The sequence below is a fragment of the Bidens hawaiensis genome, unplaced genomic scaffold (assembly GCF_021521415.1).
Source record: "Bidens hawaiensis isolate Kalapana, Puna unplaced genomic scaffold, B.hawaiensis_p1.1 tig00003356_1, whole genome shotgun sequence".
Lineage (NCBI taxonomy): Eukaryota > Viridiplantae > Streptophyta > Magnoliopsida > Asterales > Asteraceae > Bidens > Bidens hawaiensis.
This window is the reverse complement of record NW_027491185.1, coordinates 2,607,402-2,634,504: the sequence shown is the minus strand read 5'-3', so window position 1 is coordinate 2,634,504 and position 27,103 is coordinate 2,607,402. Positions and strand designations below refer to the sequence as shown.

Below are 27,103 nucleotides of genomic sequence, written 5' to 3'. Positions count from 1 at the left end.
ATAATACAAACAAATATATGGGGGAAAAATTAAACTCAGTGGTCTATTCAAGTCAAAAACTAAGACTTTGTTCACGTTTGCAAATTTTTTTTCTGAACGACCAACTAAGTAACGCCGGGTACTTCGTACGCGGCCCCAATTAGCTAAAGGTAGCCCGAGCCGGCCACTAGTCCGGACGGACGGAGCCCCTAGCGGTCCACCTATTGAGGGATTCACCGGATAAAACCCGACCACCACGTCCGCCAAATGGCACGACAGCGAGGAGCCGGTAAAACCGGGTGAGATCAGGACTCGAACCCTGGCAAGCTCCCATATAAATTGGTGATAGTGAGGTTTGAACCCCCTACCTCTCACTAGTAAAGTGATTGCTCTACCATTGAGCCACAACCAATTTATACATTTGCAAAATTATTGGGTTGATAAAATAAATACTCTTTTCATTCGTGTTAGATAGGGTCGTTAATACATTTTATTTTGTTTCTTACTATACAAATAATCAATATGGATTATGTTCCTGAATTTTATAAGTTATAAAGTTATAATTTTGGTATCAATTAATTTATCTCAAATATATCCTAATCATAAGCAATCAATATGATTTAGGATAATTATGTTATAAGTAATAATGATTTAGAAGCATTGGAGAAGTTTCGTGAAGAGAGTAAAAAGACAGTTGTTAGACTAGTAAAAATGGAGCCTTCACATCTGACCGTCGATTTTTCCAGAAACTTACAAAATGGGGCCCACTTCTTAACATGGAGACTGCAGAAACCCACCTGGTCCAGGCCCATTAGTTGACTTATATGCAAAAGCATATATTAGAAGTATCAGGTCAAACGTGTCATCTTATATTGAGGAGCATGATTCGCAAAGCGGTTGTTTATTGTCAAGTTAACGTTTAAGTTACTTCTACACGCTGGAAATCAATCAAACTTGCAATGTTTGACTAATGAAAGTCAAACTAATTCTATTGTGTAGGAACTTTATAAGAAAACATTATTATACATTAAGTTGTCTATTCAAACGAAAAAGAAGACATAGCGTTGCGTTCATTTTCTCTGGACCACCCACTGTTTCTTTCCATTGGTGTACATAATAGATCCTAGAACATAAAAGAAAAGCATAGACGTTTAAAATCTATAATCTCAAGATCATTGTCAAGTCATTTATGTTATTCATCCGTTTATATTTTTAGTTGAGTTAGAATAAGAAAAACAAATATCTTCCAGCAATGTTTAAACATCGGCTAGCTAGAAATAAGTATAATGTAATGTTTGAATTAGATTAAATTCAAATAAAATCACAGAAGTTTGACTTTCCATAATAGTCAAACTGTGTTCACTAGTTTAAATATAACAGAAATGTTATCTATAAAAGGATGGTTTAATATTAAGGGTTCATCAATTGACAGTTGACCTTTTGTCAACTTTTGAATTCTTGAACGTAGACGCACGTGATCTGTGATCAGCTCAGAAACATCAGAAGCACAAGTAACATGTTACAAATTCAGATCGATTGCGTAAATTTACAAACATGCCCCTTGCACCAGTTTAGATAAGAAAATTAGGATAACTTTGAGTACTTGTATAAACAAAAATCACCAGAAAGACAAACCCCAATAACCGAACCTAATCAAACACCGACGGTTAAACCAAACTTTTGATTCGGTTTTGGTTTTGCATGTAACTAAAACTGAAGAAATGGAACGCAGCAGAACCATAATACCATAAAGATTATAAATTTAAAAGCGTCATCTTTTAAAAGTATGTAAAAGATCATGAGGTTATATTTATGATTGCTTAGTTGAAAATCTCCAATTTCTTGAATGCATTGGGGCAAAAGCTATTTGGTGGAGTTCTAAACTTCTGATGACTTTATTTTGTATTATGGGATGGTCTATGGTAAGTTCAGAACCCTTTGAAAGGTTTTTGGAAAAAGGGGTATTTTGGTCATTAAGGAACAGATGGAAAAGAGAAGAAAACTGGTCAAAACTGGCATTCCTATTTGGTTTGACTTTTTTGGTGTCAACTTTGACTTATGGACGAACTATGAAAGTCAACGGAATCTGTATATCAAGATTTGGAAATCTATTAGTCAAAAAAGTTAAACAAAAAATCCTTTTGATCATAAACGGTAATCTGGTCTTTTTGTATTGAGTTGTGAATTCTTTATCCAAATCTGAAATTTCACTTAAACTTGAATTTCTATTGGCCAGAGTTGACTTTCGGAGAAGGTGGACTTTTTTGATCAATTTTGACCGGTAAGTCTAATGTTGGTTGAACAATTGCTGGAAGTCAGGAACTGTTTCTTGATGGAGAATAGTATCGTTAACTGGGCTATGCTTGAGAAATGGGGTGTCATGGTTTTATCGAAATGGTAAAACGAGAAATAGGATGTAGATAAGCCCGGATAAGGAAATATAGTGAGAGCTAGTTAAAGATTGTTTGTAATAAACACAATTGAGCTTGGTTTAGTCAAGTGCTGAGGTGCAAACAGTTCTGGGCTATTAATAAAAAAACAAAATTATAGAGCCCAGGAGAATTGCTAATTGGATTTGACAGTTCCAGTGCAAAAGAAAGATTGGGCCTAACGGTAATCAAATAAAATGGATATGGGCTAATCGGATGCCTTTGTACTCGGTTATGTCGGCCGAGAATAAGCAGTATTGTGATCATACATTGGAATTGCAGCTGTCTTGTTTTTGGGTACGATGCCTTTGTACATATTTTGGTATGCAGACGCATAAGTACTTGTTCCAGGCCTGTTAGTTGGTTGACCAAAGTGGACAAAATGGGGCCCACTCCTTCACCTCAAGACCGATATGCAGAAGCACATTTTAGAAGGACCGGGTCAAACGTGTCATCGTATATTGGTATGGTATCAGATACACTTAGGAGCACAATTCCCAAAGCGGTTGTTTATTGTCAAGTTAAAGAGGCTAAGCAAAATCTATTAAGTTACTTCTACACGCAAATAGTAAGGAGAGAGGTAATTGTAATCAAAGTCAGCCAAACTTGCAGTGTTTGACTAATGAAAGTCAACTAATTTTAATGTGTAAAACTTTATAAGTAAACATTATTATACATTAAGCTGTCTGTTCAAAGGAAAAAGAAAACGTTATACAAAACATATATCAACTTACAAGAAGAGTCATTAATACTAATGTTCAAAAAAAATTATAGAAAAGAAAAGTTTTGAAAGCCGTACACCTGTTGTCTCTTAGCATATGAGCAACCACCTTATTCATTTGCGTGGACTGTCCACTGTTTCATTGCATTGGTGTAGATAATAGATCTATGAACACAAAAGAAAAACATAGACGTTTAAAATCTATAATCTCAAGATCACTGTCAAGTCATTTAAGTTATTCATCCAGTTACAGTTTTAGTTGAGTTGGAATAAGAGAAACAAATATCTTCCAGAAATGTTTAAACATGCTCTAGCTAGAAATAAGTAATATTATAATGTTTGTAATTAGATTAAATTCAAAGGCAATCACATTAGTTTGACTTTCCATAATGATCAAACTGGGTTCACAACTTTAAATAGAACAGAAGTTTTATGTATAAAAGGAGGAGCTTGCTATGAAAATTTTAGAGAGTATATGTACGATAAAACCAGCTTTGAAAACACATAGAGATGGCTTGATTTTCAGAGTATATGACAGTAGACCTTTAGTCAAACATTATGAGATCAGCAACATCAAAAATAAGTAAATAAATACCTTCGTTCAGTTAGTACTTAGTAGAGTACTTGCATGAATCCGAAAAAATCGATCCAAAACACAAATAAGTTCTATGTTCTCTTAAAAACCGAACCGAAGCAAAAACCGACAATTTAGTTTTATGTTTTCTTAAAAACCAAACTCTCGATTCGGTTTCGGTTTTGCGTGTAACTAAAACCGAAAAAACATAATTAACCAAATTAATAGATTTTTAAACTTTATTTTAAAATGTAAATAATTTATAATAGTTTAATATATAGTTAACCCAAATATTTTAGCCCAAAATTCATTAAACTAAAATCGAACTGACCGAAACCAATTGGTTTTCTGAAACTACTAAAGAGACATAAATGAATTCAGATATCTGATATCTGATCGATTGTTTAATTTAATCAATTGCATCCCTCATTGCTATGTTTGTATGCATAAAAATGAATTCAGAAATCTGATCGATTGTTTCATTTAATATCTCCAAAGATTCTAATTCACCAACATCCTCTGGTAATTTCTCAAGACTATCACAATATATAAGAAGTAGACGTTTCAACATACAAATGCTATTTGAATCACTCAAGTCAAGGTATTTGAGATTCTTCATTACCTATCACAAGATAAAACGAGAACAAAATAAGGTAAACATATATAACTAGTATAACATTCAAGATTCACCAACCAACCATATTACCTTTCCCTCTTCCCAAAGATGTTCGATTTTGCTTCTAGGCATTTCTAGTGCAACAAGATTATTTGCTTCAAACGTTCTGGGTAAACACCAGTGGGGGTAGTTGTACCAATACAAATATCGTAACGAATCTGGAAAGTGTAGGCGAGCTTCATCAATAACAGAACTATCCTTGAACTCTCTGTTGTTCACAATAAGACAAGTAAGTTTTTTCATGTTTCCAAGAGCTTCCAAAAAAATATTTGGAGTGATTCTTAGATCTATACATCTTGTTCCTTTACGAACCTGCAAGTCAAGAACAATCATAAAAGTTGAGTTATGACTCATGAAAATTTTGTGAGTTTCATCTCCACCTTACAAATACATTGGACTCTTACCGAATTATCAGCCAAAATGTTTTCAATTTCCTTTTGAATCCATAATCGGTTACGCTTGTGGGGCTTGTCCAAATGCTCACGACCTGCAATATTCTTGCCCATTTCTTCTATACGGTCATGCATGTCGATTATATCATTATCGCGTTCTAAAGTTACAATTAGAGATTTTTGCCCAAGAACTTTTAAACCATATTCAGCGTTAAGTCCACAACAATCAAGCATACGAATTGCATCGTCTTTCTGCCATCCTCGAAGGAAGCATGCCACATGTAGGAATAATTCCTTGAGTTCATCATCAAGGCTTTCATAACTTAATTCCAATTGTTTAAGAGTTTCCTCCAATGGAATTGTTTTAAGTCTTTCTAGTGTAAGTCTCCATTGCCTTTCATCTTTACCGCATAGTTTTGAACCCAAAACTTTAATTGTCAACGGAAGGCCAGCAGCATAACTTAGAACTTCATTTGAATGTTTTTCATACCCTTGAGTTGGAATATCTTTCCCAAATGCATGCCTACTGAAAAGGCGAATGGCTTCTACCTTCGTTAAAAGACTGACATCGTGTATCCATTTCACATTATGTTCTTCCAGCACCTCTCCGTCTCTAGTGGTAATTATAACTCTACTTCCTGGCTTGAACCAAGTCGGATCTCCGGCTAACGTCTCAAGCTGTTCTTTACAATCCACATCGTCAAGAACAACAAGAACTTTCTTGCTAGACAACCTAATTTTCATTAAGTTTTTCCCTTCTTGGATACCACTTACACTAATGCCTTTATTCTTTAATACATCTCTAAGGATTTGTTCTTGCAACTTCTCCAAACCTAACTGTGAGGCGTTTTCCCTCACGTTCTCAACAAAGCTTTTACCTTCAAAATCAGTGAACATTTTATCAAAAATAGCTCGGGCTAAAGTTGTTTTCCCTGCACCTCCCATGCCCTTAATCCCTACCATGCGAACATCCTCCAAACCAATCTCTAAATACCGATCAATATCTTGCACCCTTTGTTCCATGCCTATTAAATTTTCATCAACGTTCATATCAATGGAACGTAACTCGAGCGAAACCCAATCAGCAATTAACTCAATGACTTTAGCTTCATGCCTGTAGAACATAAAAGAAGATTCAATTAGCTCGATCAAGAACCCACATGAATGATTATTTTTCACGTCTATACACACTAAGCATGTCAATTTGACTCTATAACCAATAAACTCATAACTTGGGTAAAAAAAAAGTAACTTTGGGTTCATTTGGGTCCACTCAAATTATACAAAGGGATAGAACGTGTCGCTCATAAAACATTTTGTTAACATAAAAATACCGTCTGCATCACCACCCTAACCGTCACCGTCGCATACAACCCATTTGCCCCACTAACGGCACCACGGTTGCGACATGACCATGGTCAACGTCGGTAATACCGTTGTTGCCACCTCTCCACAGTGAATACCTGGTGTTACTTGTCGCAAGAAAAAACATAAAAAATGAAGCTCGATAAGCTATTTTAATACCTATGTTATAAAACGATTAATTTCAGCTAATTTTGACCCAAATTAAAGTGATAACTTTGCATATATCTGCCTACTGGTTATAGCTCGTTTTCATTCAAACCAGTTATGACCAGACCCGGCACGTCCGTTTGTGTGACATAATAATACACACAGATTTAAAACAAGTGAAACATATTTCAGGTTTAAATTTACATCTTTCAGCGAGACTCATATTTAATTTATGATTTAACAATAGAGTATAGAACATGAGATGCCAAAGTATAGATATAATGAAGAATTAGCCATTAGCAGTTTTCCTCACGTCCAAACCAGACAAATTGGCTGCTCCTTTAAGAGCCTCTCTCCATTTTCCAACCTCTGATTCATTCTTATGTTCGGCAAAGGCTTCTTCAAATGATCCAGTTTGTTTACGGACCTCAGAGGGATCCACATCGTAGAACACGGTGTGCTCGTTCGTCTTAATGCACTCCATGATCTTCAGAAGCTCGTTTAAGCACCATGATGAAGATGCGTAGCGTTTGGAAAAAATAATAATATAGAATCTGGATTCCTCAATGGCTCGTAAGAGCTCATCATTGATCTCTTTTCCTCTCTCGTCATCCTTGAAGGTGTTAATACCCTGCCGATCAACAAAGGTCTTGCGGGTGTCTTCACCACTAAAGCTCAGAAACACATCATACTTGTAGCTTTTGTTGTGACCACATGAACTTGAAGAAGCCATCGAAGGTATGTTTGGTTGGGAGATCTGAATAATCCAAGTCTTTTTTGAGGAAAAAAAGTACACCAGATCGATAGTTGCAAAGAAAGTAGGATGAAATGAATGTAGACAGAAAAATTAGCTTAAGATGTGAACCACTACCAAGGAGCTATTATTAAAGTCAATATAATGTCGACATAATAATGTATTTTCACAATATTTTACTTTGTGTAATTAAATTTATCTTCTTCTCTAAACTACAAAAAAAATTTAAATTATAAAATGACTGGTCCTCATGAGGGCTCAACGAGGTCCAACTGCAAATAATTATAAATTCTAATTTCCTCAAAATTAAATACAAAAATAGCAATATAACTTCCCTCTGGCAACAACTTGGACCCTAAAAGGGCCTATCGCTTTTAATTTTTATTCAGAAAAATATTGTCTTTTTAAAAAATAGCAATTAAGAAAACATGAACCGAAAATGTTGATATCCACAAAAGTTCATTGTATGTCTAGCTACTTTTAGACTCTCTCATGAATATAGAATCAACAATGTTGAGTGGCATCCACATCATTATATTCTCTTTATGATAGCCGGCAATTTATCAATCAGAAAAGTTAAATCCACATTCCACACCCCCTTGCTTATTGTTATTAATCAAACGAAAATATAGTTTAAAAAAATGTATGAAATATTTTCAGAAGTAATGCAAATTAGTGAAAGAAATGGTTATTTAATATGAAGAATCAACTAATCTACAAATTTAAACACACTTTGTTCACCTAAAGCAATCCAATACCACATATTAGTTATTGTAAGGTCTATTTCATTAGTAGTCTTTCGTATTTGTAACTAGTGTACGTTTACGTTGTTTATTTGTTTACATATGTATGTTTAGGCCTAGGCCTTTGTAATTGGAGCCCATTGGGCATTATTAATGAAAGAGGTGTATGAGTAAACACACACATATATAAGGTGTGTGTATTTCATACACCAACCTAACCCTTTTGCACAATATTGTCTAAGTCCTTACAAACTCTCTCAACCTCCTTCACCCTTCTCTTACTTTTCGGCTCCAATGGCACCACACTCAAGATCCGAGATCTCGGTCCAACTAGTTGTTTCCGCCAATTAGTTGTGAGGTTGATCCAAGAACAACTAGTATCTTAGTTTGTTTTGTTGTTTGATCCGGTTTCGGGACCTACAATTGATATCAGAGCATTCTGGCTCGACTAGTTGTAGATCTTGGGTCACAACCTTGGATTTTGGTCTTGTGTGTGAAAAGACCGATTTTTCGAGAAAATAATTGGTTTTTGGGTTCTTGTGTTCTTCAAAGTTTCAAGAATTTTAGTGTGTTCATGTTAAAGATGATAAAGTTTTGATGAAAAGTTTATGTTTGTGGTGTGTGAATCTTAAAAGATTGTGTTTGTGTAGTTGCATGTGATTAGTTTGCTTGAAAAAGTTGGGATAATCATGTAAATGGGTGTGTTTGATAAAGGTGTGGGAAAGTGAGTTGGTGACATTCCTCTTTTGGTTCAAAAGACTCCAATACAAGAGCTTGAATTCGAATACATTGGGTTCTTTTGAATACAATTTGGCTTGTAATCTAAGGAAATTGTATTCTAATCTACTTCTATTAGAATACAACTTGTCAACTCACATACATGTGTGTATTCGTATACAATCTGTTGATTCGTTTACAATCCCATTTTTCGCATACATTTACCTCATTAAATTAAAATCCCTCAACTCGCTTACAAACCCTCAATTGACCTCATCCAACTCGCATACATTTCCTTAGCCTCTAACCCCAAAACTCGCTTACACTCATCCTAATTTGCATACATCCTAACCCTCTGCCTTAACCAACTCGCATACATCTCACTCTTGGCCCCAACTCGCATACAATCTCCAATCAGTCGCTTACACTCCCAAGTCACCCCTCGCATACATCATACATCTCAGCCTTAACACCCACTCGCATACAATCATCATCATCATTCGCATACTTTTAAGTTGCATACAAACCAGTACTCGCTTACATCCTCACACTCCATACTCGCTTACATTTCATCCATTCGCTTACAACCTCAACTCACATACACTTCTCCAAGCGATCACATCCAGTCGCATACATTAGTTAATTCGCTTACACAAACCCTCACTCGCTTACATTCACCCCACTTGCATACTCGCTTACAATTCTCACTCGACCACACTTCATTCGCTTACATTGGCACAACTTGTTCACTTGCTTACATTGTGTTCCTTGTTCCTCATTCGCTTACATCCTCTTACACTCGCTTACACTCCCTTGGTCGTTTACAACATACTCATTCGTTTACATTGTAACCCGCTTATAAAGTCATCACTCGCATACATCGCATTCGTTTATAAAAGCCCAACTCATCCTTAACCCTCTGCCTTATCCCAACTCGCATACATTTCAGTCACCTACAACCCAGCCCTCATCAAACTCGCTTACAAGTCCACTCGATTACAATCCAAAAAAAAGGTATTTTGGCGGGAAAATTTTTCTTGAACAATTTTTTTCCTGAATACTCCTCATAAGTGAGACTTCATTCCATAAAATTTTGACGAAAATATTTACTTTTCGATAATTTTCGGTGATTTTTTTGGTTGGAAAATCACGAAATTTTTCTGGGATATCCCTAGTGTATTGGGTACTCTTCTCTCAAATTTTGTTGACATATTTTCTGGCCAACTGTTTACGCGTTTCGGGTGGCCGAGGGGGAGACAACGAGTATTTAAAGAGGAGTTTATTTGTGATACATGTCTTGCAATTCTAAGCTTGAAGGATGTCTTAACATGAGAGAAGGCCAAAAGGACATGTTAAAAGAAGAATTCAACATGTTTAAACATACTCAAGGAGAATCAGTTGCCTCTCTCAAATCAACATATATTTCAGTCACTCGTTACTAAATTGAGTAGTGTCAGTATCATCCTGAGTTGTCTGATCAACATGTGTTGGTTCCCAGCAGGATCTACACGGAATATCTCGTTCTACGTAGGTGCGGAATCCCTACGTAAGACGTTACGAGCGTAGAAGACGATACACGTTAACACGATCAAACACACGTTACAATAAACAAAGTCACGTTGTATTGCAACTGGAAACACGTGATTCACTGATCACCGATTACACAAAACTGAATAACTCGTAAACTCAAACTCTAACTCGTCTGCTGATCTAGCCGTAACCTAGCAGTTTATATAACACGACAACTTCGCCTAGCATGTTTTGGCGAAGTTGTCCCTAACTTCGCTTGTTCCACAAGTTCGCCTATATCAGCGAACTTGTGAGAACTTCGCTTACATCCAAATACAAATCCAACTAACTCGATTACAGACACTAGACACTGAACTACTGACATCATGTACCAACAGACTCCCCCTTGGCCGTAGCTTCATATCTCTATCTTCAAGCACGTGTCTTGTAATCTTCAACAATCTTGTATCTTTCATCTTCAAGCATGAACTCCTTCTCGTACACAAACCGAAACAACTCTTTGATATTTCTTCGCTTCTTCTTTCCAAGCAGGAATATAAAATATTTTCTTCTCGTTCAGCACCTGCAGATCAGCTTGAGACAAATTCACCAAGTGCATTGGATCATACACTCTCAGCAGCTCTTGTTCATCTTCATTCTCCATTACTGCTTCAGCTGTTTCACAATCAACATACCACCACTTCAGATCCTTGAGCACATCCTTGGGCATTTGTTTCATCGGCACTTCTTTTAAACACCGGATCGGCTTATACTTCATGATCATCCAAGGCTTGCCATCTGCTCTCATCCCTCTATCTTTGTCTTCAATAAGTTTTCCTTTCTGTGGTTTCAACAGCTCGAACTTTTTCTCCTTTATACTTTCCTTCCAAACAATCTTTCCAATGACCCTAGCCATGTTATCATCAATCCTGTTTATTAACCCCAACCTGGCTAAGTCCTTCACTTCACACTCAGGCAACGTATTCAACGATCTCAACAGCCTCTTGAAGTACTGAACCCCATCATACCTTTTAATCACAAAGAGCCTCAACTGCTCATCATATAACCAGCATATAATCCCCTTTTTCGATTCAGCATAACCCCTGATGTTGTAACTTTTCTTGAACATAGTAGGGACCGCCGGTTTCTTCGTTTTTACGAACCACTGAGCGTAGCCTTCTTTCCATCTTGGCTGCTCTTCCCATTCTGTCTCATCGCTTCCCATATCTTGACTCCTATCTGCCTTATCAACTTCCGGAATCTCATGCTCAATGTTCTCCTCTACAATCTCTCCCTCTTCAATCTCATTATCAATAACAATCTCTGCCCCAATCTTCTCTATCTCATCAACCGGTAACACATCCTCATCACCTACAATATCATCATACACCTCTTCAGCATCCACGACCACCACATCATCACCAGAACCGCCAACTGCACTCGTTGACTCCCCCTGAGATGTGGAAGTCCCAAAAGCTTGTTCAGTTCTTGGCAACTCTCCACCTACACCTTTCGATGCATTGGAATCATCGTCTCGATCATTACGCTTCTTCCTCCTCAGCTCATCACCCTTACAGCCCGTCTCCCCCTGAGATGCCAAGAACTATTTCAAAGCATCAATTATTTTTCCATGTTCGATCAGCAGGGACGACTGTATCTGATTCTCTGCAACGAGGTGCTGAATAGCATGGGTCTGGATAAGATTTACCCTTGATTGTTCTGCCATGACCCTTTCAAGCGCTGCTATTCGTTCCGAGTCGGATAAGGTTGCATCGAAATCAAACCTCATATGTGATATGTCTTGAGTGTACTGAGGAGGGATTTCCAATGTAACCGGGACCTCAGAAGTAGGCGTAAACGTAACCGCAGGTGGTATCGTAACTGACAACCCTGCAGTAGCTACAACTGTCGACTCAATAAATCTTGCCACGACCTCCGTTGGAGTAAGAGTTGGAGGTGGCAAAGATACAATCTCCGGAGTCGAGAGTTGGAATGTAGTGGGTGGGATGCCGAAGGAAGATGAGGTAGTCACCACGGGAACATCCGTGGCGCTTGGCCTTGTAACTGGTAATGATGTCGGAACCATGGTCATACCGGACAGTGCGGGTGGAGTGAAACGCACCTTGAGCTCTCACCAGCTCACCACCCTTGAGCTCTCACCAGCTCCCGAACCTGCACCTGTCCGTTCCCTTCTTGATCTACGAACCAACTGATGTAAATCTTCTTCAAAATCTGACTCACTGTCATCATCATCTCTCTTTCTCTTCCCTTGAACCCTTTCTCGTGTTAATAAAATCCGTCTCGCTTCAGCCACATCATCATTTGACGAATCAGAATCAGCTACCGTCGGAGCTGCCCTAGCCACATTCACACTAGAAACCTGTGCAACCGAGACTTGCACATTTTCCTCTGGATCAACACGTTCCATATCAAAGAAGCCTTGACCACCAAACGCTGCATCAAGGTCTACATTTTCCTCCGGTGACACAACAGGAGCAGCAGGTATAGCTTGAGGTGCTCCAGCCTGTTGTGGTGCCGGATCCCGAAACTCGTCCCCACGAGCTGGAACATACTCTGGGTTGATCAAGTACCCAAATAGTGGAGTATGTGGAGGACGGAGCTCAGGCTTGCTTCTTGCACTCGATGATCTACACTGAGCGAAGATCCTCTTGCTGACACTTTCCACATATCTAATTGGGCGGCGCTGAGGTAACGTGGGAGCAACATGATTCAAGATCATTTGTAGGAATCTTGGATACATAAGAAATCTCTCACGCGCCACCGCTCGTCTTTGACGATCTATCTCGTAAAATACCATCTGACTAAAGCTGTAACGCTTATTGTAAGTCAGTGCAGTCATCGCCGACTGCATGGTCGCACCCATTCCATCTGTACCAGCCTTTCTCCCCGACATACACACGATCATCACGTGCATGAGAAAGCGCCACTGGTCTAGCAAGAACCCCTTGCGTCTCTGAGTATCCCCCAAAGGACCAGAATATCCCATCCTCAGAAACGCACCATCTCGGAATGGAGCCACAAAGTCGGTAGGATCGTCTCTTGTTTCATCCCCAAACTGTAACGCCACCCTGATCTGTTCAGACGAGAACTGAACTATCTGATTATTGACCGTTGCACGCATAACCGGGGGCTCGACTCGACAGTCATATTCTACTGTCTGCCAGAAATCTTCAATGTTTGGCAAAGATATAGGCAGTGTTGTGGTAATAGCGTGGAATATACGCGAGCGAAGTAGAAATGTGATGATCTCGCGGAAATCATCAACACCACTCGCATCCGGGTCCAATGTGATGTACATGTTATGCCCCGGGAAAAACTGTTGGTTGTTGTCTCCACCTTCATCACCACCTGCACCACCTGCTCCAGCAACAGCTGCCTTTTCTGCAACAAACAGTCTAAGTTAGAGAATCGTCGAGGCAAATCACAAGTTCACCTGTTACCATGAGCGAAGTTATAATTTATTCTGTATAAGCGAAGTTAGAGGTGGGGCGAAGTTGGGAACAACTTCGCCTCAACTTGAACTTCGCGTAATAAATGTTATATAAACAGGGCCAGGCGAAGTTAATGATAACTTCGCCTAACGACAACTTCGCCTCATATACTGTTACATAATTAATTATCAGGCGAAGTTAAACCTCAGGCGAAGTTAAGAATAACTTCGCCTAAACTGTAAGTTCGCCTGAATATGAATCGGCAACAGTTAGACTTTCGAACGAGGTGAATTGGGTCAATTTGGAGATTGCGGACTCCATAAAACATGATTTTATGACGATTTAGACGATTAAGTTGATTACGACCACGTAATAACAAGTTTGAAAATCGGGTGGTGAGGTTTCGAAAGACCGAGGTCACGAAACGGGTCGAAACGACCTTTGATTTACATCAATGACAGTGAATATACTTTATATCGACACTACACACCTTGAAATCAGATTAGTATTGAGAAGAATAACACAGATTGGATTCGACGCTATAAGTTCGCTTAGGGTTAACAGTGAGTAAGTTCGCCGGTTTTGAAAACAATAAAGAGTCTGACCTAAAATTTCCTTTATATAGGGTCAAAGTTATTATAGGCGAAGTTATGAATAACTTCGCCTATTGCAGCCGAAGTTATGGATAACTTCGCTGATATGAAAATTTACACAACAAACCCCTATAATTTGAACAATTTGCAATTAAGTTTTAAAACATCCTTTAAAGAGTTAAATGATACGATCAAGACCAAGTAACCAGGTATAAAATCATACAACTACATAAGTAGAATAAAATTTTAAAAATAAAGTACACGGGATCAAATTTCAGTCTCGACAGGGACTACCATGTTTTAGAAAAGATCCGAACAGGAATCATACTAATTAAGTGACTGTCACACAGATCCATGTTCAGCTGTATTATGACATAAAGAAACAGGTTGTAAGCAGGTAAATAACTTAGAATGGTTTTCATTGTTTCTGTGATACGGGTTAGGTTCAATTAAGCTCAAAACTTAAATGGGCAACACCTCAGAGATTGTGATGTCTCCTATCTATTCTCAAAGCATATTTGGCTTTCCCCAAGTCACCCCGAGTTGACCTCGACCCGTAGTGTCTGATTAAATAGTAAGTACTCTTCGATCTTTAGACTCTTCTTCCCGTTCTCTTTCTCACATCTTGATTGAGAAGTATTAACCTTATAAGCTCTAGAATGTCTCAGTAACACATTTTTTTTAAGTATTTACACAGTTTCAGAGTCGTAAACAACTGCAAGTCCCGAATCTGGATCACTGCAGTTTCTTGACACGCTATCTTCACGGGAATCAGAACACTCACGGGCTCGTGTATGACTGGGTAATTGCTTTTCTGCCTATCATTCGGAAAGATATATATGGAGACATGCACAACTATTAAGGAGTTTCCACGTAAAATCGAGGAGATTTAGTTAGTATCACTTCTACTTTTACGCACCATAAAAAGCTACCATGACATACAATGACTGTTCTAAAGTCTTTTAGGCCTAATAACTTCACTAGTTAAGCACACAGAATCAGTATATCTATCATTTTCCAAGGTTGGATCAATTTTCTGTTAAACATAGTAAAGAAACTTCTTACGAAGTAGTAGACTTGAAAAATAATTTCATCTCCCAAAAAAAATTTTAACTTCTATCGCCCCGATCAAGTCGAAGTCTTCAAGTAAACGGCTATCCTGAAGATCTAATGGATCAACTGGACCGACCACATACGAGTATGTGTCCTTCTAACTAAGTATGAACGACTAATTTTCAGCGAAAGAATAAAAACACATCATAAACCGCCCCGGTCACTTTCAGTCATCTGGTTAATGGCTATCCTCATATTCTACAAGTAGAAATGAGGACCAAACATATCCGAAGATATGTCCTTCAAACTGAGGCAACCGACATAATTCTAAGCGATAGTGAGGTTTTTTTTTTTTTTTTTTTAAGCAAAGACAAAAAAAACACGGTTACTCGGGATTGATCATCCCATTCAGCTCAATAAGGTTTTGAAAACGAGTTTTGTCAAACGCTTTAGTAAACAAATCAGCGAAATTATCTAGCGTATCAACCTTTTCGAGCACAATCAATTTCTTCTCAGCACAATCCCGTATAAAATGATGACGGATGTCAATGTGTTTAGTTTTGCTATGCTTTACGGGATTGTTAGTTACTGAGATAGCAGCAGTGTTATCAATGCAAATAGGAGTATGAGTGAAATTCAGACCATAATCGCGCAATTGCTGTTGTATCCAAAGAACCTGGGAGCAGCAGTTCGATGCTGCCATGTATTCTGCTTCACAGGTTGAAATGGCGACTGAGGTCTGCTTCTTGCACTGCCATGACACTAATCTGCCTCCAAGAAACTGACATCCACCTGTTGTTGACTTCCGATTCTGATTGCATCCTCCATAATCAGAATCTGTGTAGGCGACTAACTCCAAGTCTCCTCCTTTCGTGTACCACACCCCTAGCTTAGGCTTGCCTTTGAGATATCGCAATATCCTCTTCACACCATTCATGTGAGATTCCTTTGGGTTTTCCTGAAAGCGAGCACAAAGACAAACTGCAAACATAATATCAGGTCTTGAAGCAGTTAAGTACATTAAAGAACCTATGATTGCCCGATATTGGGTGGGGTCCATGTCTGCATCGTTGTCTGAATCAGCACCCAGTTTATGGTTGACGCAAACTGGAGTATCAAATGGAGTGCTGTCCTCCATCTTGAAGCGTTTGAGAACGTCATGGACATACTTAATCTGATGAATGAACATCCCATCTTTCTTCTGATCAACCTGCAATCCTAAAAAAAAAGTTAGTTCACCCATAGCACTCATTTCAAACTTCTGTTTCATGATGGCTTCAAACTCCTGACACATGGCGACTTTTGATGCAGCGAAGATGATGTCGTCCACGTAGACTTGAACCAGAAGAAAGTCTCTTCCATTTCTCTTAACGAACAGTGTACTATCTATCCTTCCCCTTTCAAATTCATTCTCAAGCAAGTAATCAGATAAAGTTGAGTACCAGGCACGAGGGGCCTGATGTAGCCCATATAGCGCTTTACTTAGCTTGTACACGTGATCAGGAAAGTCTGGGTCAGTAAAACCCGGAGGTTGCTCAACGTACACAACCTCATCGACTTTACCGTTAAGAAACGCACTCTTCACATCTAACTGGAACACCTTCATCTCCTTGTGTGCAGCAAATGCCAAAAACAGTCGAATCGCTTCCAATCTCGCCACAGGAGCAAACACTTCATTGTAGTCGATCCCCTCTTGCTGATTAAAACCTTTTACAACCAGCCTCGCCTTGTTCCTGATAATTATCCCTTTTTCATCTCTCTTGCATTTGAAAACCCATTTTGTGCCAATCGCATGCACATTTTTCGGTTTTGCAACCAAATTCCATACCTCCATCTTCTTGAACTGGGCTAACTCTTCTTGCATGGCTTCAACCCACGAGCTGTCCTTGAGAGCCATTTGATAGTTCTTTGGTTCAATCTGGCTGATGAAGCAGGTGTACAAGCATTCGTTAGTGATGCCTGTATCTTTAATGCTTGTGTAAACACAGGTGTGCTCATTCAAGCTTTGTCTTGTTTGTACACCATCGGACAGATCACCTATCACGTTCTCCAAAGGGTGATTTTTGTGAACTCTCGTAGTCGGAACCGAACTGACTTGCAGATTGTCTTCCAGGTTCGAAGGTAGCTCATCAATGGGTGATTGTTGTTGAGAGTGAAACGGATTGAAGAATTCCTCTTCAGTAGAGGCAGCAGGGGTATCGACAGCATTTAACAAGGAAGGTTGACATTCATCGTACTGCGGTCGTTGCACAAGAGTTTCTTCCTCATCATAAAGCATCTTCGTAGCTATTCTCTCATCAACTTCTGCACAATCCAGGTAAGGCAAATTAAAAGATTTAAAAAGCCTATCATAGTCGAAAGCCCCAGCGGGTCCCGTGCTTGGTATTGGTGATTTGTAACTTGTGATATCAGTGTTACACACCACCTCAACCTTGCTGGTCGATAGATTAAAGACTCGTCTGTTGGGAGTCCCAACAACATATCCGACTAAAATACCTTCGTCGGCTATTTCACCAAATTTTGAGTTCGTCTTTAATATCTAACATGGGGACCCGAATGGTTCGAGACCACTCAAGTTAGGCTTTCTCCCATGCATAAGTTCATAACATGTTTTATTCAGTCTTTTAACAGTTAACACTCTATTAAGGATATAATAGGCTGTTGCAACAGCTTCAGCCCAGAACACCACAGGAAGTTTCGAATCAGCCAGCATGGTTCTGGCTCCTTCAATTAACGTTCTGTTCTTCCTCTCAGCCACCCCATTTTGTTGCGGAGTATACGGGGCGCTGTACTGGTGGTCTATTCCTTTCTGTAAGCAGAAGATCTCCATCTGATAGTTTTTGAACTCTATCCCATTGTCACTCCTGATGTATTTAACCTTTTTCCCCATAATATTCTCAACCTTGGTAATCAAATTTATTACCATCTGAACCGTTTCATCCTTTGTCTTCAGGAAATATACCCAAGAATATCGAGAGAAATCATCAGTGATCACCAAACAGTATGATGTTCCACCTAAGCTTTTTACATTCACGGGACCGAAGAGATCCATGTGAAGTAGGTCTAGGGTACTGACTATTGAATTAACCTTCTTGGTGTGATGGGATTTCTTGTGTTACTTTCCCTTTTTGCACGATAAGCATTGGTCTTCAAAGTTGAAATTTTTCAAGGGAACACCCAGCACCAGCCCATTCTTGACAATGTAGTTCATTTTCCGAAGATGAATATGCCCCATTCTTCGATGCCATAACACGGACTCCGATTCAGTTGCTTTTGACAGAAGACACGATTCTTCTGTTGCCATCTCAGTCGACCTCATGTCCATAACATACGTATTCTTTTCCCTTGGAGCCTTCATTACTATCCAATCCTCTGGTATCTTGAAACCAGGATACAGTACAATCGCTTCATTCTTGGTAAAGTGCACAGTGTAATTTTTGTCACATATCTGCGATACACTCAGCAGATTATGCTTCAGTTCTTCAACGAAATTCACTTTCTCTAACGTCATTTTACCATTAGTCACCGTCCCAATTCCAGTAATCCTTCCACCACTCTCTCCAGCAAAACTCACTCTTCCTCCCTGAACAGGTTTCCATTCGTGTAACAAATTCTTGTTACCCGTCATGTGCCGGGAACAGCCGTTATCCACAACCCATAGATTGTTTGCAACCCTGTTCAACTGTTCCTGCACGATTAAAGCAGAGGATTAAAATCTGGGGACCCAAGACTACATCCCGTACTTTGGCTGTCCAAAGTTAGTAATAGTATGATTTCTGTAAGTCCTAAAAGGATACCTTCTTGTAGATTGACTATGAGGTCATCCAAACCTTCGTGAATTAAATGAATTATTACTAATGGTTTGGTTGTTAACAAGGAAAAACTGAGATTGATTTCTTTGAAAACCTGGATTAGTCCAATATCTGAACTTTGATGAATTTTCATTTTTACAATTATAGTAATTACCGTTAGTTCTATTCTCAGTTTTTGAAGGCCTCATACCTCTGAATCTCTGCTTCAGAGGGCAATCAGCAATCAGGTGTCCTATTTTATTGCATCTGAAACAACTCCTGTGTTCAACTTTCGTCTCAATAGTTGTTTTAGATGTTGAGGCTGCATTACTGCCCGTTTGTCTAACATATGGTGGGACATACGGGTTTAGTGGAGAATTCTTTTCAGTTGGTTTATGTTCCTCTCCACGTTTTGGTAACACTGCCTCATCTTTTGTCTCACTCGACTCGGATGACTTGTCCGAATTTGATGAGACAGGACTAGGAACAGAAATCTTAACATTAGAAACAGGCTTACTCGTTTCGCCTTTACTAACTTCTGGATCTTTAATCGTAACCTTAACCGGAACTGTCTGGCCAATTTCAACATCAACGGATTTCTGATTACTAGGATCATAAGTGTAGTTATGATTATAAGGTGGTGGAACTTCATTATATCCAATTCCTCCCCTTTTAACTGGGGAACGTTGATCACTTACAAGGTGATCAAGTATAGCAGAGGTATTTCTGAATTGCTCAAGTTTTCTGTTTAGTTCCACCACTTTCACCTGGTGATCAGCTATCTGTTTATCCCTTTCAGCTATTAGTTTAGTTTTCTCTTCTAACACTTTATAGCTAAGATCAATTACTTGTATTTTTTCAGCTAGACTGGCTTTAAGACTTCTGATATCTTTCTCACTAGCTTTTATTTTTACCTTGTAACTATTTTCTCTAGCTTTAGTGTAATGATGATCTTCTTTTAATGTTTTAAATTGAGCATCCAAACTAACAAACTGATCAGTTATTGTTTTCAATTGTTCAGACAGATTTTCACATTTCGTACAAGGGAGTTTAGTACTTACCTCGGAGAGCTGATCTGTCACTTCTGCCATGTAAGCTTGATTTTCTCCAGTTAGTTTCTCACTTCCTGCAGTTTCAATGTTCGCCAAATTGGCCTGTTCGAACACTTCCTCAACATGCAGATTCCAATTGTATTCCCCAATCTGTCTGGATATCATTGCCCTATTCTCACTACTTCCACCACTCTGTTGTGTAGACCTGTTCTGACTACGTTCAACTCTGTCATTTGTGCATTCTTTAGCAAAGTGGCCATTCTGTTGACAGTTGTAACACCGAACCTTTGACTTATCAAAACCTGGTCTTTCACCAACAAACTTTCTACCAGTCTTCTTCATAAACCTTTTAACCCTTCTTACAATCATCACCATCTGCCACTGCAGATCCATCTCTTCCAGATCATCAGCATCGATCTGATCATAGTCTTCGTCTAAAGTTGCAGGATCAACAATCTTGCCTTTAATGTAATTTTCATACGAAGCAATGAAAGATGCATAGAGAGCAAACTGCTGTTCAGCAGATTTAACACTCATGGGCATCTGAGAGTAGTTGTTGTTCGGAACACTTGAAGAGAAACTACCCTTGGTTGCTTGAGGTTTAGAAGCATTTGTACCACCAGCTACAAAACACACATCACCATCCATGTTGAGAGTTACATGACCTTCATGTGTTGAGTTAGTGCCCGAGTCTCCCTTAGAGTAGTACGCAGATGATTCTGACTTAGAACTTGAACTTGAATTAACTTTCGCACCATACATTCCCGGATCCTGAACCTGATCAGTTGGTGTCTCTTTTCGAACCATGTTAAGTTCAAAAGTTCGTAGTTTGTTGACTGTTGTTTCCAAGTCATAGTCGGCAAACTCTTTGTCTTCTCTCATCAAGACAGTGTACATCTCCCATTTCGGTGGGAGAGCATCAAGAAGTTTTTCCACGATCTCCTCTTCTTTGTAAGCGATGGAATAATTGCTGAGTTCGGTCATCAGGTGATAATATCTTGTGATGATATCATCAAGTGATTCATTTTTCAAATACTTGAACACCGAGAATTGGGTTTTGAGTAGTTTAATCTTGGATGCACGAATCCCCACATTACCTTCAAATCGGTTTTCAAGTGCTTCCCAAAGCTCTCTGGCGGTTTTATACTTCCTGAAGGTGTGAAGAATCTCTTGTGGAAGAGCCATTGTTATCGCTGCATGAGCTTTGCTTTCAGCCTCATACATTTTCTTTTCTTCCTCTTCCATCTTGTTGTATTTCTTAATCTGTTCACGACCCTCATACAGAGCAGTTGGTGGAATGTATCCGTCTTGAATGCACACCCACATCTTAGCGTCTTGGTATTTAACATACTGCTCAAACCGATCTTTCCAAGCCACAAAATCGGTACCCTTTAGCATCTTTGGTGCCTTAGTAGCTGAACCCGCTTCCACTTCCATCTTCACCAGTTCCGTAATATTTATTGAAGTCATCTTTTACGAAACGAAAACACAAAGAAACCCGAAAAATAAAAATTTTATCCTTAACAGTACTGTAGGCGAAGTTGTGGATAACTTCGCTTAAGTCTTAACTTCGCTTGAATTCTTAACTTCGCTCTTCTTTTTAAATTCGCCTGATTTGGCGAAGTTGTGAGGTAGGCGAAGTTGTGGATAACCTCGCTTGAGATAAGCGAACTTGTGAGGTAGGCGAAGTTGTGGATAACTTCGCTTAACCTTATATCTTCGCCTAAACCCTACAAACAGTAGCGGCAACTTCGCCTGATGAACACGATGATTTTGCAGGTTTGATTTCTGGATTTTGCGAGGTATGCGAAGGTGTAATGGGTTGTTTTTGATGGTGGGAGGTAAGTAGGACACAAAAACTCGGTAAACTCGTCCCGCGAATAGTTGAACGGAACGATTTCTACACCCGCGTGATAATCCCGAACCACACAATCACGAGCAAAAGCTCTGATACCAATTGTAGGTTCCCAGCCGGATCTACACGGAATATCTCGTTCTACGTAGGTGCGGAATCCCTACGTAAGACGTTACGAGCGTAGCAGATGATACACGTTAACACGATCAAACACACGTTACAATAAACAAAGACACGTTGTATTGCAACTGGAAACACGTGATTCACTGATCACCGATTACACAAAACTGAATAACTCATAAACTCAAACTCTAACTCGTCTGCTGATCTAGCTGTAACCTAGCAGTTTATATAACACGACAACTTCGCCTAGCATGTTTAGGCGAAGTTGTCCCTAACTTCGCTTGTTCCACAAGTTCGCCTATATCAGCGAACTTGTGAGAACTTCGCTTACATCCAAATACGAATCCAACTAACTCGATTACAGACACTAGACACTGAACTACTGACATCATGTACCAACAACATGAAGTTGTTGGATTCACTGCCTTACGCATGGAATAGCAGTGTGATTACCGTCAAGAGAACGACAAACTTGGATACCTTAACACTCTCAGAGTTGACTTCTACCATCAAGTCTTTTGAATCGATGGATGCCAACCTTCGAATAAACAATCAGTTAAGAGAAAATAAAGCTGAGACAAGTGATGCGGGTGTAAGCAGTCAAACAAGTCCTATCATCCCCGAGTGTGCTGCATGTGGAAGTAGTCAAGCAAACACCTCGTCAAGCTCCACTTAGGGGATTCCTAATCCTGCCTCTCGCATTCCCGAGGTATATAAACTTTGCACACAAGAATGTATTGATGAAGTCATGCACTATAGAAACCATAATGCTAAAATTCTATATCAAATTCATAACATTAAGTGTCAAAATGATGAACTTAAGAAAGCTGAAAAGATAAACGCTACTAGGATTAAAACTCATGGTAATGATATGGAAAATCTTAGGAAAAAAGTTACCATTGCTACTAATTAAAGACGATGTATAAGATGTATGAGATGTATCGATGTTTTTGTTAAAAATTTTAAATTTTGAAGATGATTACAAGAATATAATTGATGAGATGTGAGTGAATGCCATAAGGTGTTGCTGAAAATAATAATTTATAGTTCTACATTTTTAGTATTTTAGATAAAAATATTTCAAGTAATAAAAGTACACATATCAATATAAATTCCACGAAACCGCACGCAACAACTTGCTTATATTATATACAGTTGAGCATGTATTCTCGGGTTGCTCAGTAGCTTCGAAGGTTTGGGAGTTTGGGAGCTCGTGGTGTAAAATTCCCCCGATCTACGCTTTTTCGGTTGGAGATTCATAAGACCCCGGGGCTGTTAGTCCGGGAAAGGGACGTTTTTCATGGTATAGTGATTATCGCTTGCTGGAGACTATGGAAAACCCGTAATGAGAGGATATTTGAAGACAAAGAAGTCAAGATAGAGTAAATAGTAGGTGATATTAGGTCTAGGTTTTTATTGTTTAAGAGCAGGTACAAATGTAAGTCTTTAGTTTGGTCCAAGTGGTGCAATTTCAATTTTATGTAATTGTCATGCTTCTCTCCGACTTGTGGAGAGGGGTGTTGTCTCTGTGTGGCTTTGGTTGTTGTTTGCTTATAATATATACAATTCGAAAAAAAAAACAAACTTGGACATGGGCCCTAAGTTTTATTTTGGATTTCCTGAAAAGTCATAAGTCTTCCTTATAAATATTATTACATTAACTAGTGGTTTGGTGGGTATCGTTTGATTAAGGACTTGTTGTTTTGTAATGAAATATTAATTAATGCTATGGAGTTTTGTAATCATAGTAGGTCATGTTTGATCAATGTTTGTAGTTTTTGTAATGAAACATTATTATATTAATGGTGGATATTATTTAATTTATATTTTGTAATGACGTCTTATTATATATTGGATCTATCTATCTATATTATACATCATGACGCGCTTAAGATAATCAAACGTAATTTCATCATATCCTGGAGACACAGATCAATTGCATATGTATATAAAAACTAAAACGTAATTTCATATATAGTTAGTACGTTCCTTAACACAACAAGAAGCTATATATGCTAAAAATATCAAACTTATTGTTAATTAAAAATCTTCATAATTCTTCAACGCTCTCCATTATCCTCCAATATATATATATATATATAAGCTTTGTTTTACTAACAAGTAAATAAAATAAAAATGAGTAAGTGGATAGCTAGGTAATTAATAAATACTCATATTTAAGTGATTTAAAGTTGTGTCGCTTACTTAAAAATGATTGTTAACCCACTTGACCACTTGTGATGTTCTTGATGACCTGGTCAAAGGATGGATTCGTTTGGGTTTTGTCGGGTTGGGCATTTGTATATATATTGGATTAGCTGGACCTTGAACCCGATGCTGGTCATTAAAATAGCCCAGATGTCCATAAGTATATCCAGGTTATGATTTTTAATACAGGTCATCAATATTTAAAAGTTAAAAACAATACCGACCAATCGTTGACTTTACTCCGTATATGCCATGCACAACATTTCCAGCCGTTGACTTTACTCCGTATATGCCATGCACAACATTTCCAGCAGCCCAATCCAAAATATGGCAAACCTAGAATAGGAAGAACAAATTCGATGGGTACATGTGCAATCTGTTATTATTGCAGAATTATGTAAATTATGCTGTTAACTTTAATGTGAAATACTTGAATTGCTCTATATTATTATTATTCTTCTTCTGCAGTTGTGATGTAATGGAATTTAACAAAGACAATGGCAATGTATGTAGATGTTGTTTGCTTTAGACAAACGTACAAGCTTAGTTCATATGATGCAGTAGTGTAACTTTCATCGTATGTATAAGTACAGCAGCACTGCACTCAAATCATACAATAGTATTACATCAGAAGCACAAGAAAAATGATGACTGTCAGAATTCACATTCAGATCCGACTACATTAAAATTTAAAAACCCTCTCCCTGCACTAGTAAAGATAACTTTGATTAATTAGGAGAGTACTTGTATCCAAGGTGTTAATTTCAGTTCATGATGACTGTCTAAGTCAAAATTCCGTTAACATATAATCCTCTCAGTTTCAAATATCAAGCACAAAGTAAGGCAACTAAAAGTTAGCTGAGAGAGGGATCACCTACTAAAAATTGTACCTAAATGGAACGGAATTATCTCAAAAACAACACTGACATTATTACCCTCCCCTCATTTTTGACAGCCTTTTCTTGTTTTTTGAGTCTTGAAAGTGGAGGTGGAAAGTATGAAGATGAAAAACAAACTGACCAATTTTGAGTTTTTAGTCAAGTTTGAATTTTTTTTGTCAAAGTTGACTTTCTTAGGGTCAGATCTGAATATTTAAAATCTTTGACTATTTTTTTAATCATGGTTGACATTTTTTTCCGCATTTGACCAATTCTGAATCAGCTTTGACTTTTGGAAATAACTTGTTTTTCATTATCATTCTGGCCCGGAAATACAGCTGGCAGTTGAGAAAAGTTTGAAATTCATGGTTTGGTTGAATTTTTTTGCTAAGAGTAGCTGAGTGGTACTAATCCTCATAGTCACCTTATTGAAGTCATTGCATTAATGGAAGTATCTAAAAGATCATGAGGTGATTTATGACGGCAGAAGCTATTTGGTAGAGTTCCAAACTTCTATTGACTTTATATTGTAACATAGGATGGTTTATGGTAAGTTCAGAAGCCTTTGAAAGGTTTTTATCAAAAAGGGTATTTTGGTCCTTATGGAACAGATAAAAAGATAAGAAAGCTGATCAAAACTGGCACTCCTATTTGGTTTGACTTTTTAGGGTGAACTGTGACTTCTGAAGGTAATACGAAAGTCAACAGAACGTGCATATCGGAATTGGTCAACAGGACTGCTATTTGCTTGGTACATGATACTGCAGCTGGGAAATGTTTGAAGTTCATGGTTTGGTTAAATTTTGAAGTTTATTGTGATATACATTGGAATTACAATTCTAAGTGGGCCTAAAGTGGTAGTACATATTTTGGTATGCAGAAGCACCTGGTCCCTGAAGTGGACAAAATGGGGCCCATTCCTTCACCTCAAGACCGCAGAAACCCACCTGTTAGTTGACCGCAGAAGCACCTGCTCCAGAACCATTATTTGACCGATATGCAGAAGCACATTTTAGAAGGATCGGGTCAAACGTGTTATCTTATATTTTGTATTGTATCGGATACACTTAGGAGCATGATTCCCAATGCGGTTGTTTATTGTCATGTTGCTTCTACGTACATGCAAAAATGAATTCACTATCTGATCGATTGTTTCATTTAATCAATTGCATCCCTCATTGATTTGTTTGTATGCATAAAAATGAAACCCAAAACCAAGACAGCTGCAATAAAAAATAATAAAATAACTTCTGAAAAACTCATAAAATATCATGAATGAATGAATGCCAAAAAGAAGCAGAGCAATTATCAATTGGTTCTTCTGGAGTAATTTGTGAAGAAACATACCAGTTGATTCGTCTGGATTCTGATTCTGATTCTGATTCTGATTCTGATGAAGAGGTGAAGAGAAGTAGACTATATGGTTCTCTGTGATTTGCTTCGTCTGGATTCTGATTCAGATTCTGATTCTGATTCTGGTATTCTGACTATGATTTTGATTTTGCCAATTGTACTAATATCAAAGAACTGTAAACATCCTAAATTACCCAGTTCCTCAGGCAATTTCTCAATATTTGTACAACCTTCAAGATCCAACGTACTAAGACGTTTCTGTTGGATTTTATGAACGTTTCGGGTCAAGTCAACGTGACCGACCCGAACGTGATCCGGACAGAGTTACACCGGGGGTAACGAGACAAAAGGCCTACTTAAATGTTATTTGGGCCCGACACTTTTATATAGATGGAATGGACAATGAATTAGGCTTTAATCTTATAATTGGGCTTTAAACCCAAATGGATTAATGGATCAAACCCTAAAATTAACTTACTATAAATACATGTCCTTATTCTATTTATGGAAATATATATAATATACAAAACCCTAGATGCCATAATATCCGGCGCCGAATTCCGGTGAGCTCGGTTTTCCGGCGAGCATCTCCGGCCGCCGCAAACACCTCCCAGCCGCCGCCACTTGTCCATTAGCAATCACTAACACCTTCATAGCTTAAACATAGATCCCGGCGCTGTTGAATCACTACATCACGTTTTTCCGGCGAACTTCATATTCTCCGGCGAAATCGATTTTC

At 38.4% G+C, this 27,103-nt stretch overlaps 1 protein-coding gene and 1 long non-coding RNA gene across 2 annotated transcripts; one reads left to right on the top strand and one right to left on the bottom strand.

Annotated features, from left to right (window-relative positions):
- Positions 1-1,844: 1,844 nt before the first annotated feature.
- On the top strand, positions 1,845-25,904 carry LOC143623235 (uncharacterized). The gene is made up of 3 exons (XR_013151856.1): positions 1,845-2,093; positions 2,537-2,662; positions 25,821-25,904. It is a non-coding gene; the product is annotated as an uncharacterized LOC143623235 (long non-coding RNA).
- LOC143623285 (TMV resistance protein N-like) lies at positions 4,291-6,914 on the bottom strand. The gene is made up of 2 exons (XM_077094233.1): positions 4,784-6,914; positions 4,291-4,691 (listed from the first exon to the last, which is right to left on the bottom strand). The coding sequence occupies exons 1-2, from the start codon at positions 6,032-6,034 to the stop codon at positions 4,383-4,385; spliced, it is 1,560 nt and encodes a 519-aa protein (XP_076950348.1). The 5' UTR covers positions 6,035-6,914; the 3' UTR covers positions 4,291-4,382.
- Positions 25,905-27,103: the final 1,199 nt, after the last annotated feature.